Source organism: Macaca nemestrina, chromosome 16 (genome assembly GCF_043159975.1).
Source record: "Macaca nemestrina isolate mMacNem1 chromosome 16, mMacNem.hap1, whole genome shotgun sequence".
In the NCBI taxonomy this organism is placed as follows: Eukaryota; Metazoa; Chordata; class Mammalia; order Primates; family Cercopithecidae; genus Macaca; species Macaca nemestrina.
This window is the reverse complement of record NC_092140.1, coordinates 36,422,340-36,436,085: the sequence shown is the minus strand read 5'-3', so window position 1 is coordinate 36,436,085 and position 13,746 is coordinate 36,422,340. Positions and strand designations below refer to the sequence as shown.

Here is a 13,746-nt window from a genome sequence, read left to right as displayed (position 1 = left end):
ACTTTGGAGCCAGAGTCAATTTTTACAAATCTTTCTGGTTATACGTGGAGCCACTGTATCTACTTTTCACTTAGAAGTTCTTTTATGAATTATCTGTCTCTATGTATCAAAGTACCACACATTTACAAAACGTTTTCATTAGCTTTGAGTCATATTTTATTCTCTTATTTAACTTTCCATTTACAATCCTATATGACAGACAGAAAACTATTCTTTCAATTTAAAAAGCTTTTTTGGCTGGGCGTGGTGTCAGCAATCCCAGCACTTTGGGAGGCTGAGATGGGAGGATCACTTGAAGCCAGGAGTTTGAGACCAGCTTGGGCAACATAGTAAGACCTTGTCTCTACAAAATGTTTTTTTAAAAAGTTAGCCGGGTGTGGTAGTATGTGCCTTTAGTCCCAGCTACTTGGGAGGCTGAGGTGGGAAGATCGTTTCAGTCTAGGAGGTTGTGGTTGTAGTAAACTGCGATGGCACCACTGCACTGTAGACCAGGTGACAGAATGAGCTCGTCTTAAAAAACAAAAATAAAAAGTTTCTTCTATAGGACAAGATCTTAATCTGAGATAATAAATTCCAGTATATTTAGCTATAATCAACTCTAGTCTGTGTAAATCAATTTTTTAACAAAATTCTTTTTGTACATACTTATGATTCCTATGTAGTTTTATAATTTCTACTGTATTTGATTTCCTAAGTGGAGATAAGAAAATTCTGACCCCTACCAGTAGAAAAATTTCAAGAAGTCATAAGGTCTCAATAAAGGAAAAATACTTTATTTTTCAGAAAAAAAGGGAAAAGATTATTAACGTAGCTGATTTCCAGCATGAAAATGATTTATCTGAATATTTCCTATCCCTATTATTTACAGTGCTTATTTTAATATACCAAAGTGTTATTAAGAAGGTATTTTAAAAATCCTTTATTTTCTTATCATTCTATCTTAGAAATCTAAAATATTATATTAGAATGTAAAGAATCTGCAACTTACCTTCAAATGGTTCAGGAAAAACCAATATGTAGGTATCTATTGTATAACTCTCAAATTTTTTTAAAGGTGAGTGATTATTTAAACCATTAGAGCAAAAAAACTTCATTTTATAGGTAAATATAGAAATTTTTTAAAAATATTATTTCAAAAACAGATGTCATTCATTAAATAATCATTTTGTAAATATACTTAATAGAGAAGAACAAGCAAAAAGCTAAACACACTTCCATTTACAGTTTTATTGCCTCAGTATAAAAGAGATTTCAGAGAAAGACCTACCTGGCTAAGTTTTTCCATATGTGCCACCAAAAGGGGAAAACGATGAACTAGTGTTGAGTCATTCTCTGTGCTAACTTGTTTAACAATTGATCGTAGTAATACTTCTCCATCATACGCAATCGGGAAGATGGAAGTCAGCTTAACAGATGTGTGACACAGAGCTGACATAACAGCTGCTAGGAGTCGGCTACTTGATGTCTTGAAGTTTGCTTCTTGGATATCCTTTTAAAAACAAAAATATATGCCCCATCACCACCAAAAAAGATAGCATCAGTATAATCTACGTTTCTGGATACATAAAAGGTAAACCATCTTTTAAATTATACCAAAATTTTCTGTCACTCGGTCACTTAAATTGTCTTGTTATAGAATAATACTACATCAATACATTAAAAAAACAACTGTTTAAGTTACTGTTCAATGAAGATGAAAAATTAAGTCTGGTCAAGAAAAATCAGCCTCCTGTCCTCTAGTAAGTGAGCATTTTTATATTTTCATAGCCTCACAATCACAGTACTCCCTAGCACTGTTTCAAATGGAGATGCCAAAAAGGCCCCAATTAGAATATATATAAGTCATTTTCAGTATGGACTGAGACTATTTTTCTCAAATAATAAATGATGCAAATTATAAATCTGTGCTACTATAACCACATTTCACTGAGGTCACAAAATTACATTATCACATTTCACAGTTTATCAAGAAAAATTAGTAGCATACTTATAAACTTTTATAACAAAGCATTAAAACCAACACAGGATACCCTAATTCACAAAACTGCATACACATTACCTAGATCTTCAAACATCTGTGTTACAAAGTTAAGCATAAAAGCAGAGTAACATTCCATATGTTAAACCAACATTTGCTAAACCTAGCCTGTTCTGTAGCAAAGAAGAAAAGAACCGTATCTGACTGGGAAGGTTCAGAGTGAGAGGTAATTAAGTTGTGCACTAGTCCAGGCAATAATCTTGCCCCTGGAAATTGAGTGCTAAAATATACTACCCTGCTAAATGGACGCAGAGTTACAAGTGATGACAATGAATTTTTCACGAAGGAGGGTGGGGAGGTCTAGGACTTCCAGTGCACTGTTGAACAGAAGTGGTGAGTGTAGATACCACATGTCTTGTTTCCAAACTTAGGGGCATATTCAGAATTCACCAGTAAGTGGGATGTTGTTAGCGTAGATTTTATGGTAAATATCGCTTTATCGGATTTAGGAGTTTCCTTATATCCTCAGAGGTTTTCATCATCGAATAACTGCTAGTTTCATCAACCATTGTTCTTGTAGCTATTGAGGAAATCATCAACTTGCCTTCTTTTTTTCAGTTAACATGGTAAATTACATCGATTTTCAATTATTTAACTAACTTAGCATTTCTAAGATAAATCCCACTTGGTCATGATATATTACTTACATGCTCAATTTGGTTTGATAATATTTGAAGAGCATCTATTTCTGAGTGATATTCATCTGTAATTTTTTCTTGTAGTATCTTAGTTAGGTTTTGGTATAGGATAAAGCTAAACTCATAAAATTATTTGGGAAGTATTGCCTCCTATATTTTCCAAAAGAGTTTGTAAAAGGTTGACATTATTTCTTTTTTTAATGTTTAACAGAATTCATAAATGACAATATTTGGACTTGAAATTTTCTTTGTAGGAAAGTATTTGCTAAGTTTTAAATGGATATGAGGCAATTCAGATTTTTCTATTTCTTAATGTGTTAGTTTTGATAAAATTATATTTTTTAAGGAATTTGTCAACTTCCTCTAAGGCTGAAAAATTCACCAGTATAAAGTTGTTTATAGTGATATTCCCTATTTCTTTCTTTCTTTGGTTTTTTTTTTTTTTTTTTGAGATGGAGTATCACTCTGTCACCCAGGCTGGAGTGCAGTAGCACAATCTTGCCTCAATGTAACTTTCATCTCCCGCCTTCTTCAAGCGATTCTCGTGCCTCAGCTTCCCGAGTAGCTGAGATTACAGCTGTGTGCCACCATGCCTGGCTAATTTTTGTATTTTTGGTAGAGATAGAGTTTTGTCATGTTGCTCAGACTGGTCTCAAACTCCTGACCTCAAGTGATCCACCCACCTCCGCCTCCTAAAGTGCTGGGATCACAGGCATGAGCCACCATGCCTGGTGAACCCCTATTTCATTTCTGATTATGGTATTTCATGTTTTTTCTTTCTCTCTTCTCTCCCAATCAGGTTTGCTAGGAGATTACCAATTTTTTTTTCTTCAAAAAACCAACTTTTAGCTTTGTTAATTTTCTCTACTTTCTATTTCATTGATTTCTGCTTTTATCTTTATTATTTCCTTCCTTCTTCTAACTTTGGGTTAGATTTGCTTTGCCTTCTAGATTCTTAACATAGAAGCTTAGGTCACCAATTTTAAACCTGTCTTCTTCATATAAGCATTTAAGGGTATAAAGGTCTCTTTGAAGCAATGCTTTAGCTAAATCCCACAAATTCTAATATCATATTTTTATCTATGTGAAACATTTTAAAATTTCCTTTATAACTTCTTCAATCAACTGCTTACTTAGAAGTGCTGTCATTTTCCAAATGTTTGGTGCTTTTCTTGATATCTTTTGCTATGGATTTTTACTTTAACTCTATTGTAGTCTGAAAATATATTCTTTCACATTTTAATCTTTTGAAATTTATTAAGACTTATTTTATGGTCTAGCATATGATCTACCTTGGTGAACGGTCCCAAATATTTCTTTTAAAAATCATGTGTACTTGAATATGTATTTTGTAGTTTCATGTCCTGTTTGATAAATGTCAGTTAGATCAAGGTGGCTGACAATACTGTTCAAATCTGTATCGCTGAATTTTTTGGCCTAGATCCTCTGTTAATTACTGAAAGAGGAGCGTTAAAAGTCCCCAGCTGTCAATGTGAGTCTATTTCTCCCTGTAGTTCTGTCAGTGTTTTACCTCGGGTGTTGTGAAACACTGTGACTTGGTGCATAAAGGTTTACAAAGGTTGTGGCTTCCTCATGAATGAATGAACAACGCTAGTATGCCTGTTCTTGCAGCTCTCTCTTCTTCCTGTTCTCACAGACAAGGGTGGCAGGGGCCTCCTGGTGCTATCCCTGCTCTCACCTGGTCACTACGGTTCTTTTCCTCTCTCCCTCTTTCAGAATCACTCATGCCAATTCAAAGACCAATCAGCAACTGCACAATGTGCCTACCAATTTTGTAATTAAAAGATCATGAAGCAGATTTAAAACATTTTAAACTGTGCTTATGTAAGTCATGTACACCAAACAATTTCCTAATATATCTTTTATACAAGTTAAGAAGATAGGGCACTGCAATTTATTTTCTTGAAGAGAATAAAGCAACATATCAGATTTTCAACTAACATTTTACAAACTTAAGTTACCTGATCCAAACAATTCAGCAGATCACAAAGGCAAGCCCACTGTAAGGCAGGAGTTGGGTAGAAAGAATGAAAGCAGGCAGTGAAAGTATTATGACACTCCTGAAGGACAGCTTCTAGGAGACTCAGGGGTTGACTGAGATATCCTTGAGGATCATTATCCAATTTCACCATGCAGTGATCAACTCCTTCTGATAAAATTTTTCTTAACAAAGTTCTGGTTTTTCCAATACACTCTGCTAATTTGCTAGTTTCTTCTACAACTGCTTTTCCTGTAGCTTTGAGGGGAAAAAAAGCAGATTGATAATTAAGAAAAATATTAAATATGCATGAAAACAATCAATATAACTCAGTAATTCCCTATACAGCTAAATATCACAAGTACTCATATCTTAGAAACAAAACAACTTAGAGATTAAGTGTAGTCCCAAATTATTTTTTTAATCTAAATGGGAGGGTGAATAAAAATCTAGTTTCAGCATTTAAGTCCAAATTGCTTGTTCAAAATATTTCTATTTGACAGAATTTGTTTAAAATTAAACTTTATTAGATTATTTAATTTTGGCCCACTATTATTTTTGTTATCAGAATGACACGTAATCTATTTTATTCTTTATAAGCAAATACATAAGCATCAGAGCAAGCTGACTTTCTCCCCTTATTTTAGAAGCAGCTTAAAGGCAGCTGGGGGTCATGAATGCTCAGTTATCTCAAAGTAAATCTTCTCAATGTCTCTAATATTTTCTCCCTACAGTCATTTAAAAAAATGCATCATACCTGACACTGGGTAAATTTCACAGGTATAGACACGCAACAACCTCAGACAACAGGTACCCACAAAGCGCAGTCTCTCTAAATCTAGAAGTGTAGCTGTGAACTGGAATCCTTTTAATCCTCGAAGTTCTTCAACTCCTAAGACTAAGGTGGTCCAGCTCCAGTGAAGAATACTCAACAATGACTCAAAACATTCCTAATCCAGAATATGAAAAAACAGACAACGATTAATTCAAATGATACCAGAAACTGAATCAAATGGAAAGGCAATGGCAGATAACTTCAAAACTTTCTCTTGAATTTTTTTACTGACTTTTTTACTTGAATTTTTTTTACTGAGCCCGACACTTTTATAGTTCATTTACTAAACTACCCTTAACAGTAACTTTGTTACAAAAAAGGTAAAGTAGTTAAGCATTTATAAAAACAACATTCTTCAATATTTACCTATTTAAAAATAAATGTTTCAGTTTTCCTGCCATCAAGCTATCTAGCTTATCATATAAACAAGGGAAAAATGAGAAACACTTATAAAACAATGCATGTTTACTTGAAAGAAAAAGCTTTTTACAGTCACTGTAGTAAAAAAAGAGTTTTAGTATTAAGATATATTGATACTATCAAATAACTTATTTTATGTCTACATATTAAAATTTGCAATACAAACTATAGTCAATTATTGTTAAATACATTAATAGAAGATAAAAATTGACTAGAAAATACTAAAAAATTCCTATTTTGATTATTTAAAATTGTAGCATATGAGTTTAAGATGGTAGATTTTCTTGGCAGTTCTAGCTAGTCTTCTGGTTTTATCATGGTTACATGATGACAGACACTATCTGAATCTCAAAGCAGAGCACTTATTGCCCCATTCCCACCAAATCCCAGACCTCCTGAAAATGAGTTTATATAATCAATTTTATTTTATTTTATTTATTTTTGTGAGATAGAGTCTTCCTCTATCACCCAGGCTGGAATGCAGTGGTGTGATCATGGGTCACTGCAACCTCAACCTCCTGGACTCAAGCTATCCTCCCACCACCTCAGCCTCCCAAGCAGCTGGGACTACAGGTGTGCACCACCATACCCGGCTAATTTTTAAGTTTTTGGTAGACGGGGGTTTCACTACATTGTGCTGGCTAGTCTTGAACTCCTGAGCTCAAGCAATCCTCCTGCCTCGGCCTCCAAAAGTGCTGGGATTATAGGTGTGAGCCAATGTGCTCAGCCCTATAGTTTACTTTTTAAAGAAATGACTGAAAAAGTTTTGTATATAAAGTCTGCAATTACCTAATGGCCACAAAACCACTTAGACGTAAATACAAAGGCGTTACCAAGCACAGAAAATGAGATCACAAGAGAAAGCATAACAGAGTCAAAGATCCTTATTTGAAACAAAAGATACCAAACTCAACTTAATACTAATAGGATGTAAAGTTACCAAGAAGGCAAAGTTCTCATAGTCTCTTATTCAAAGCACAAGCTCTACAAACTGCCATGGCTCTTTTGGAAGGTCAACTTTGAGAGGATATATCAAAATTTAAATGGGCACATTTCCAGTAGAAGTATGCACATAAGCACACAAGTATTTAAAGATACATGTGAATAGATGCTCATGAAGTAAGATGAAACAGTAAAAAATGAGAATCAAAGTGGTTCTTTGATAGGAATCGGGTTGAATAAATTAGACTAATATCATTCTATGGGATACTATGCAAACAGAAAAGATTGAGAGAGCCAAATGTACTGCCAGGGAAGGATGTCCATGATATATAATATGAGATTTTCTAAAAAAGATGAAAACTGTAAGTATCATGAGAAACAAACAAGCATGTTGTAGAGCATCCTGCATTTGATACATACTAATAAGTTTGTCTGCATATAAAAATGGTCTGGGAAGATATACACCAAAATGTAAATAGTAGGTATATATGGTGATAATGGGAATGGGGGGAAAAAACTTTCATATACTTTTAGCATACTTATCTCATTCCTACTAGGAATATATATTCACTTAGTGGGTTAAAAAATAAATTTAAAAGGGAAAGAAACATTCTTCCTATGCATTTTACTAATATGAAAGACTACTAGCTACATTAATAAATCACATTCGGATGGTATCTTACAGTTCCAAAAACATCTTATACCCCTTACCACATTAGAAATTCAAAATGCTATGATGTAATTTACTTAGGTAACATACATAAGAATCCTCAATTAATACATGAGAGATCTAGACCTTAATTTAAACTTCCATTTATTTACATCATGCTGACTTTCCATTCTGCACCGTTAACCTCAATGGCACTGTGCTTCTTCAAGTGTACAATGGGGATGGCAAGTGGTTCAACAAACTTCCTACCTAGATATGCAACTCTTCCACCTAGTTCCTCAAGTAGTAGTAACGCTTTTTTGGGTCAGCACCATCCTCAACTTTTCCTTCATTTTCTAATTCATTCAGCATATGCAATCATACATGATTTATTAGAAAAGCAACCAGTTATTTATTTCAAAAACAGCAAGGCCAATTCATCCGGTCACGTTAAAAATCACAGGCAACACCTCCATTTTTCTATGATTTAAAGTATACATTATCTGTGGTCTAGAATATAAATGCTAATACAAAACCAAATCTGAGTTTATAAATCTAGGCTGAGATAAACTTAGAATAGCAGCTAAACTCTAAACATCAAAATGTATCTGAGGACTGAAGAGAAAAGCTGAAATAAAAAAAATGGCTTACCACTGAGACAGTTCTTGCAAAAGACCTCTTTAAAATGTGTACAGGTTCACTGGTTTGCTGTTTGCCTTTCGAAGCACTGCCATCACTGGTTGGAAGTCTAAAGGTAGTAGACACACATAAAATTATGTTAGGATGTCCAATGTCATTTTTTCCTTTTAAAGTATATTATACATTTTTGAATGGGAAAATAAATTATATATTTAAATTTTTTTGCCAGGTAAAATGCCAATACAGGGCTTTTTTGAAACATTTTTCCAAGCTAAACAAGGCTTTTAGCATATGGGCACTTCCTTTAAATCCTACCTTTGCAAGACTGAGTAGTAGAGGCTTTTTCCTCTTGTTAGAGAACATATATAACTTATATAACATATAACTTGTATTCTCTAGTAATGCTATTATTAATGCTGTTATTTAAAAGTTATTCAACCAGTGAGTACCTAGGAGTAGCCCAATGCAACATGTTATGTTCGTAAAGCTACATATTACAAAGAGTAACTGTAACAGATTGCACATTGCATAAAAACCAAACAAACAAAAATCCCTTTTGGGGAAAAATAAGGTTTGTAATCATCTAGATTCATTAAGTGATTACTAGAAAGAAAGACAGGGAGATAGAATCACTATTCTAGACCATTTCCTTTGATTTTTTTACTGCTTAACAAATGACAACATTTTTTAGTGACGGTTTATATCCATTTGAATTCTTTATTCTAACAGTATTGCAGTAGTCTAGAAATAAATAAGACACACACACAGGCATATGCCTTTATACATGTTTACATGATTGTAAGTTAAAATTTTTACATAATGTTAAAAATATAGTAAATATTTTTATATGAGCAAGTTATTATTTGGTATTTCAGCTAAAGGTGAAAATTTACCAACAGTAGGGAATTTTCCAACTCATTTTATCAATCTTATGAGACTACAATATATCAACCAGGCCTGCATCTACAGTCCTCCCTATCTTCCTTGGAATCTCACTTCTCTAAGACAAATTTTATTCTTTTATAACATTCGAAATTAAAGAAAATCAGTGGATAGATTTTTTTTTAAGTCAGTAAAATATTGTTATTGGTATAATACAGATAATCTGAGTAATCAGGCAAAGTTTAAAATTAATCCTGTGTGGAAAATGTTTAAAAACATACAAAATATTAACTGTTTTTCTTAAATATATTTATAGTTCTACTGGCATATTATAATTGCTGAATGCTTCAAATAATTTCTCCCTATTATGCCGCATATTTTGTAATGATTCTACTTCATTATAGCAAAATAATAAACCATACTAATTCAGTATAAATATGCTAAATACCTGTATAATAACTGAGGTATCTGACCAGCATTAACATCTGTACCGTTATTTGATTTCTTTGAACTCTTGAACTGGAAAACAACCCTAAGAAGAGAAAACAATGACACCAAAAACAACATGATCATCACAGGAAATAAGAAATTTAAGAAACATATTTTCAAACCTTATGTCAATGAAAATGATTCACTCTTTTAAATAAAGAAAAGCAAAAAGGTATTTTCTAGATTTTCATTCTAGCTCTGAATGGGTTAGTCAGTAAAATGAAAGAACTGAACCCGTTTAGGACTCCTAAATGAGCAGCTGTCCTGTCCCTCCTAGCTCTCCAACTGAGCTTTCACCACAGCAGGAAACTTCTAAAATTTCTGCTTACAAGTAGTAGTATAATATCTGCTTGACTAGCTGCATGATAAGCTTTAGCCTCAGTGTGCCATGACATTCCAAGTCTGAATGAACAGTCTAAGAAAATCATACAGTCCAGAGTCAAAGTAGTCTCTTAGTTCTAAATACGTTCTTAAGTTGAAGGGATGCACACAACAACAGATGTGATGTTTCTACAGTAGTCTCCTCAAATATTTAGCAACAGGTAATTCACCTCACAAATAAGTCTATTTCTTTCTTGGTCAGCTTTGTTATGAACTGACCTGCACTGAAATATATACTGTTGTATAACTTCAACCGATTTCAAATAGTTTATGCTCAGGAGTAATCAAGAATAAACTGAATTTATCTTACAAATGATAGTCCTTTAGAATACATAAATCACAGTATTAGAATATTTGAAACGTTGGATTTAGAGTCAACAGGTTACAGGTCTGAATGTGGTTTTAACCACAAGTCTCTCAGGAAATAGCAAGTAATTTCACCTTTTTTATTTCTGTAGTCCCTGGAGTATAAAATGGGGCCAATAACTGCTTCACAAAGCTACTGAGGGCATCAAATCAGATAAAACATAAGAAAGTATAAACTGAAAAGTACTCTATACATGAAAGTTATTTTAAAACAGCAAAATTTCCCTATATTTTATTAAAGTAACACATATTGCTGAAGCTTTGAAATTTTAAACTGCTTTCTCATGCATTATCAAATTTAATATCACATATCTACTTCTTTTTTACGGTTCCAAACTCCTCATTATCCTTGTCACCTTCCTCTATATAATTTCTAATTTGGTAATCAAGCTCATAAACTATGTAATAACCAGAAATATATACAAATACTATCTGACAGGAGCAAAGTACAGTGGTCTTATTCTTTCCTTGTTCTGTCTAGACCTTAATTTGGCATGAGGTTACATGAATTTAATTTTTAGCAGTTATATCATGCTCTAGTCTTCCTAAGCTTTTGAATCCTGCTGAAAGTCCTCTGAGGTTTCAAAACAATATTCCTCTAACAAAAATAAGAATTGCTTAAGTAACACTTGGGCATTTACTTACCCATCATCTGTGGTAATAGACGCCTGTCCATGAGATCCACAGTCACTGCTGGGTCCTGACACTCGGGCCCATGCTACGTACCACCACCCAGCTTGCAGGAGAACAGGCTCATCAAACATCATTGCGTATTTTTCTCTGATAAAAAATTAGTGAGTCAAAGACAGTATTTTTTTACTTCTCTGTCACATATATTTATTTTTTCAAAATCCCTTATGAAGAAAAACATGAAACTAACTGTATTATAAAATTCTTATCAAACAACATTAAAAACACTCTAAGAAGTGTGGACGAGAACGCAGGCCAAGTATAGTAATTTGTGTTATGGTGATAGAATTACATTTCTTCCTCCTCTTGTTGAATTCTACAATATCCTTAAATGTTATAAAACTTTCATATTAAAATAAGATAGAATGTTTTAAACTGATGTTAAAAAACATGCAAATTTTGCTGGAAAATAAAAATCTGAACTTTAGTTTTAAAGCTCATTCATTCAGTTAAATAGTTTTGAGAGGCAGAATATTAAGAAAATGGCCCTGGAGTCAGGTGGCCTGGGTTCAAGGCCCAGCTCTGTGACCTGCTAGCAGGGCAACACAGGGCAAGTTACTCTATCCTCTCAGTACCTTAGCTTCTTCACCTGAAAACTGGGGTGAAAATAATATCTAGCTCATAGGGTTGTCTTGAAGATTGAATTAAGTCAGATGGGTGTTTGCAGTCTGTCACATAATATCTATACAAACATTATTAATTTAGAAGAAGAAAAAAGACAATAAATAAGGGCATCTTCTAAAGGCTATAAACAAGTTAAAAAGTACTAGGTAACAGAGTGGAAGTAATGTTTATTGGTTGTAGCTGGAATTGAAAGAAGAAATAAAGGGCATTTAAAGAAACAGGAGAATGTCATGAAAAAATCTGTAGAGGTATGGAAGTACAAAAGAGGTCAGGAAATGGCAAGGTGTTCATTATCAATTTCATTAATGCATTAAGACAGCTACAGAAGAGTAGCAGTAGAAAGTCAAAAAAGATGCTGGATGTTATGGAAATCCTTTAATGCTCCCAATGCCTTAGGAGTCTGGGCTTTGTACACGAGCTAATGAAGAAATCCTAGATGATTCTCTATAAATGAAACTGTGCTTTATATTTTCGACTCAAACTCATATGGTCAAAAACAAATGGTAGCCAGACACAGTGGCTCATTCCTGTAATCCCAGCACTTTGGGAGGCCGAGGCAGGAGGATCACTTGAGGTCAGGAGTTCGAGGCCAGCCTGGCCAACATGGTGAAACCACATCTCTACTAAAAATACAAACATTAGCCGGGCTTGGTGGCATGCACCTGTAGTCCCAGCTACTCAGGAGGCTGAGGCATGAGAATCGCTTCAACCTGGAAGGCAGAGGGTGCAGTGAGCTGAGATCACACCATGCACTCCAGCCTAGGCCACGGAGTGAGACTCTGTCTCAAAAATAAAAATAAATAAATAAATAAATAAATACAGCAAATGACAATGGCACCTTAAGGCTTTGCTGAAAATTAATCAATTAGCTTTCTTAGATTTTTCCCTAATATCCATTTGTATAAAACACTAAAGGTTACTTAAAAAAACTTGCGATATTAGTTAATGCCTAAGAAACAGTCAAAATTTTCTTTAGATTTACTCTTTCATTTTCAAAAGTATTTCTATCTTGTATAAGCAAAGTCAGTATCTTACGATCATTCTTGTTTCTGAAAATATACATTTTCACTACCAAAAAAACCTACAAGGCTTTAACATAGTTATTGTTGGGAAACATAGCACACTATTACTACTATGAAGCTCAGTTTATAATTTTTCTTATCATAATATTCCTTGCTTCAAAACAGGGAATAATGATCATAACACAATGTTGAGATAATTCTTAGGATTACATACAAAGGAATGATAAAGTGTAAGTATCCTCCTACTTAATGAAGTTTCATAAATAAACACACTAATTTTTATAAACTCCCAAAAGCTTTCAGTAAAGCTGCTCACCTCCCCAAGTGTGTTATTATCAAGTATATTCTACCAGCATGATGTCAGAGTACATGGGTAATCTGAATTATGGCCAAATATGACCACTTGACACTAATTACTTATTGCCTGTAATGCTAGGAATAATAAATAACTGTATTATTACTAGAACACTAACATACTAGGTATTCCGTAAGAGATGCATGAAAATAAAGGTGTGTAAAATATATGCATATTTCTATTTTTATCTTCAATATTGAAACAATTGAATTAACTTGTGAAATAAATTTATGAAGTGTATTATCAGTTTTAATTCAGCATTTTTGAAAGCAATACTTACATTGCTTAATATATAATTTAATTTCTCAAGCATTTGATATTCATAGCAGATTTAAAACTTCCTTTTAAAGTATGTTTATTCATTTATAATAAATTTTTAATATTAAGTATGCAAGAGTTACAATGAATAATGCACAAATTATTTACCTAGCAGCACAGTCATAAGCCAATACATCAGTCTCTGCAAGAAGGTCACCATCAGTTTCATGGTCTCCTCCATCAGGACCCAATTCAAACAGCTAAGGAAAGGAGAAAGATAATCATTTATATAAACCAGCTATACAAATCTGATGAACAATGTGTTCATAATTTTGTGCATGATCAATGTATGCTGGACCATACCAAATGTAAAAATCAGAGTACCTGCTTTTTAACATTATTATGTGAAATACACAAATATATGTATTTAAAATAAGAAACAAGGTTTTATGGCCTACATTAATCTCTGTTTTCCTAATTTATATATTTATCTATTTATATCAAATGCCCTAAATAGTT

At 33.3% G+C, this 13,746-nt stretch overlaps 1 protein-coding gene across 17 annotated transcripts in view; it reads right to left on the bottom strand.

The window, feature by feature from the left end:
* Positions 1–13,746, bottom strand: part of LOC105481778 (MYC binding protein 2) — a 285,288-nt gene that overhangs the window by 134,622 nt on the left and 136,920 nt on the right. For 16 of the 17 annotated variants that reach the window (XM_071081184.1, XM_071081186.1, XM_071081190.1 and 13 more), the window contains 7 exons: positions 13,396–13,487; positions 10,924–11,058; positions 9,491–9,574; positions 8,173–8,269; positions 5,433–5,625; positions 4,659–4,933; positions 1,268–1,489 (listed from right to left, as the gene is read on the bottom strand). In XM_071081184.1, coding sequence (XP_070937285.1) covers positions 1,268–1,489; positions 4,659–4,933; positions 5,433–5,625; positions 8,173–8,269; positions 9,491–9,574; positions 10,924–11,058; positions 13,396–13,487 — 1,098 coding nt within the window. The remainder of the gene's footprint in view (positions 1–1,267; positions 1,490–4,658; positions 4,934–5,432; positions 5,626–8,172; positions 8,270–9,490; positions 9,575–10,923; positions 11,059–13,395; positions 13,488–13,746) is intronic. The other variant, XM_071081185.1, reaches the window with a different exon arrangement.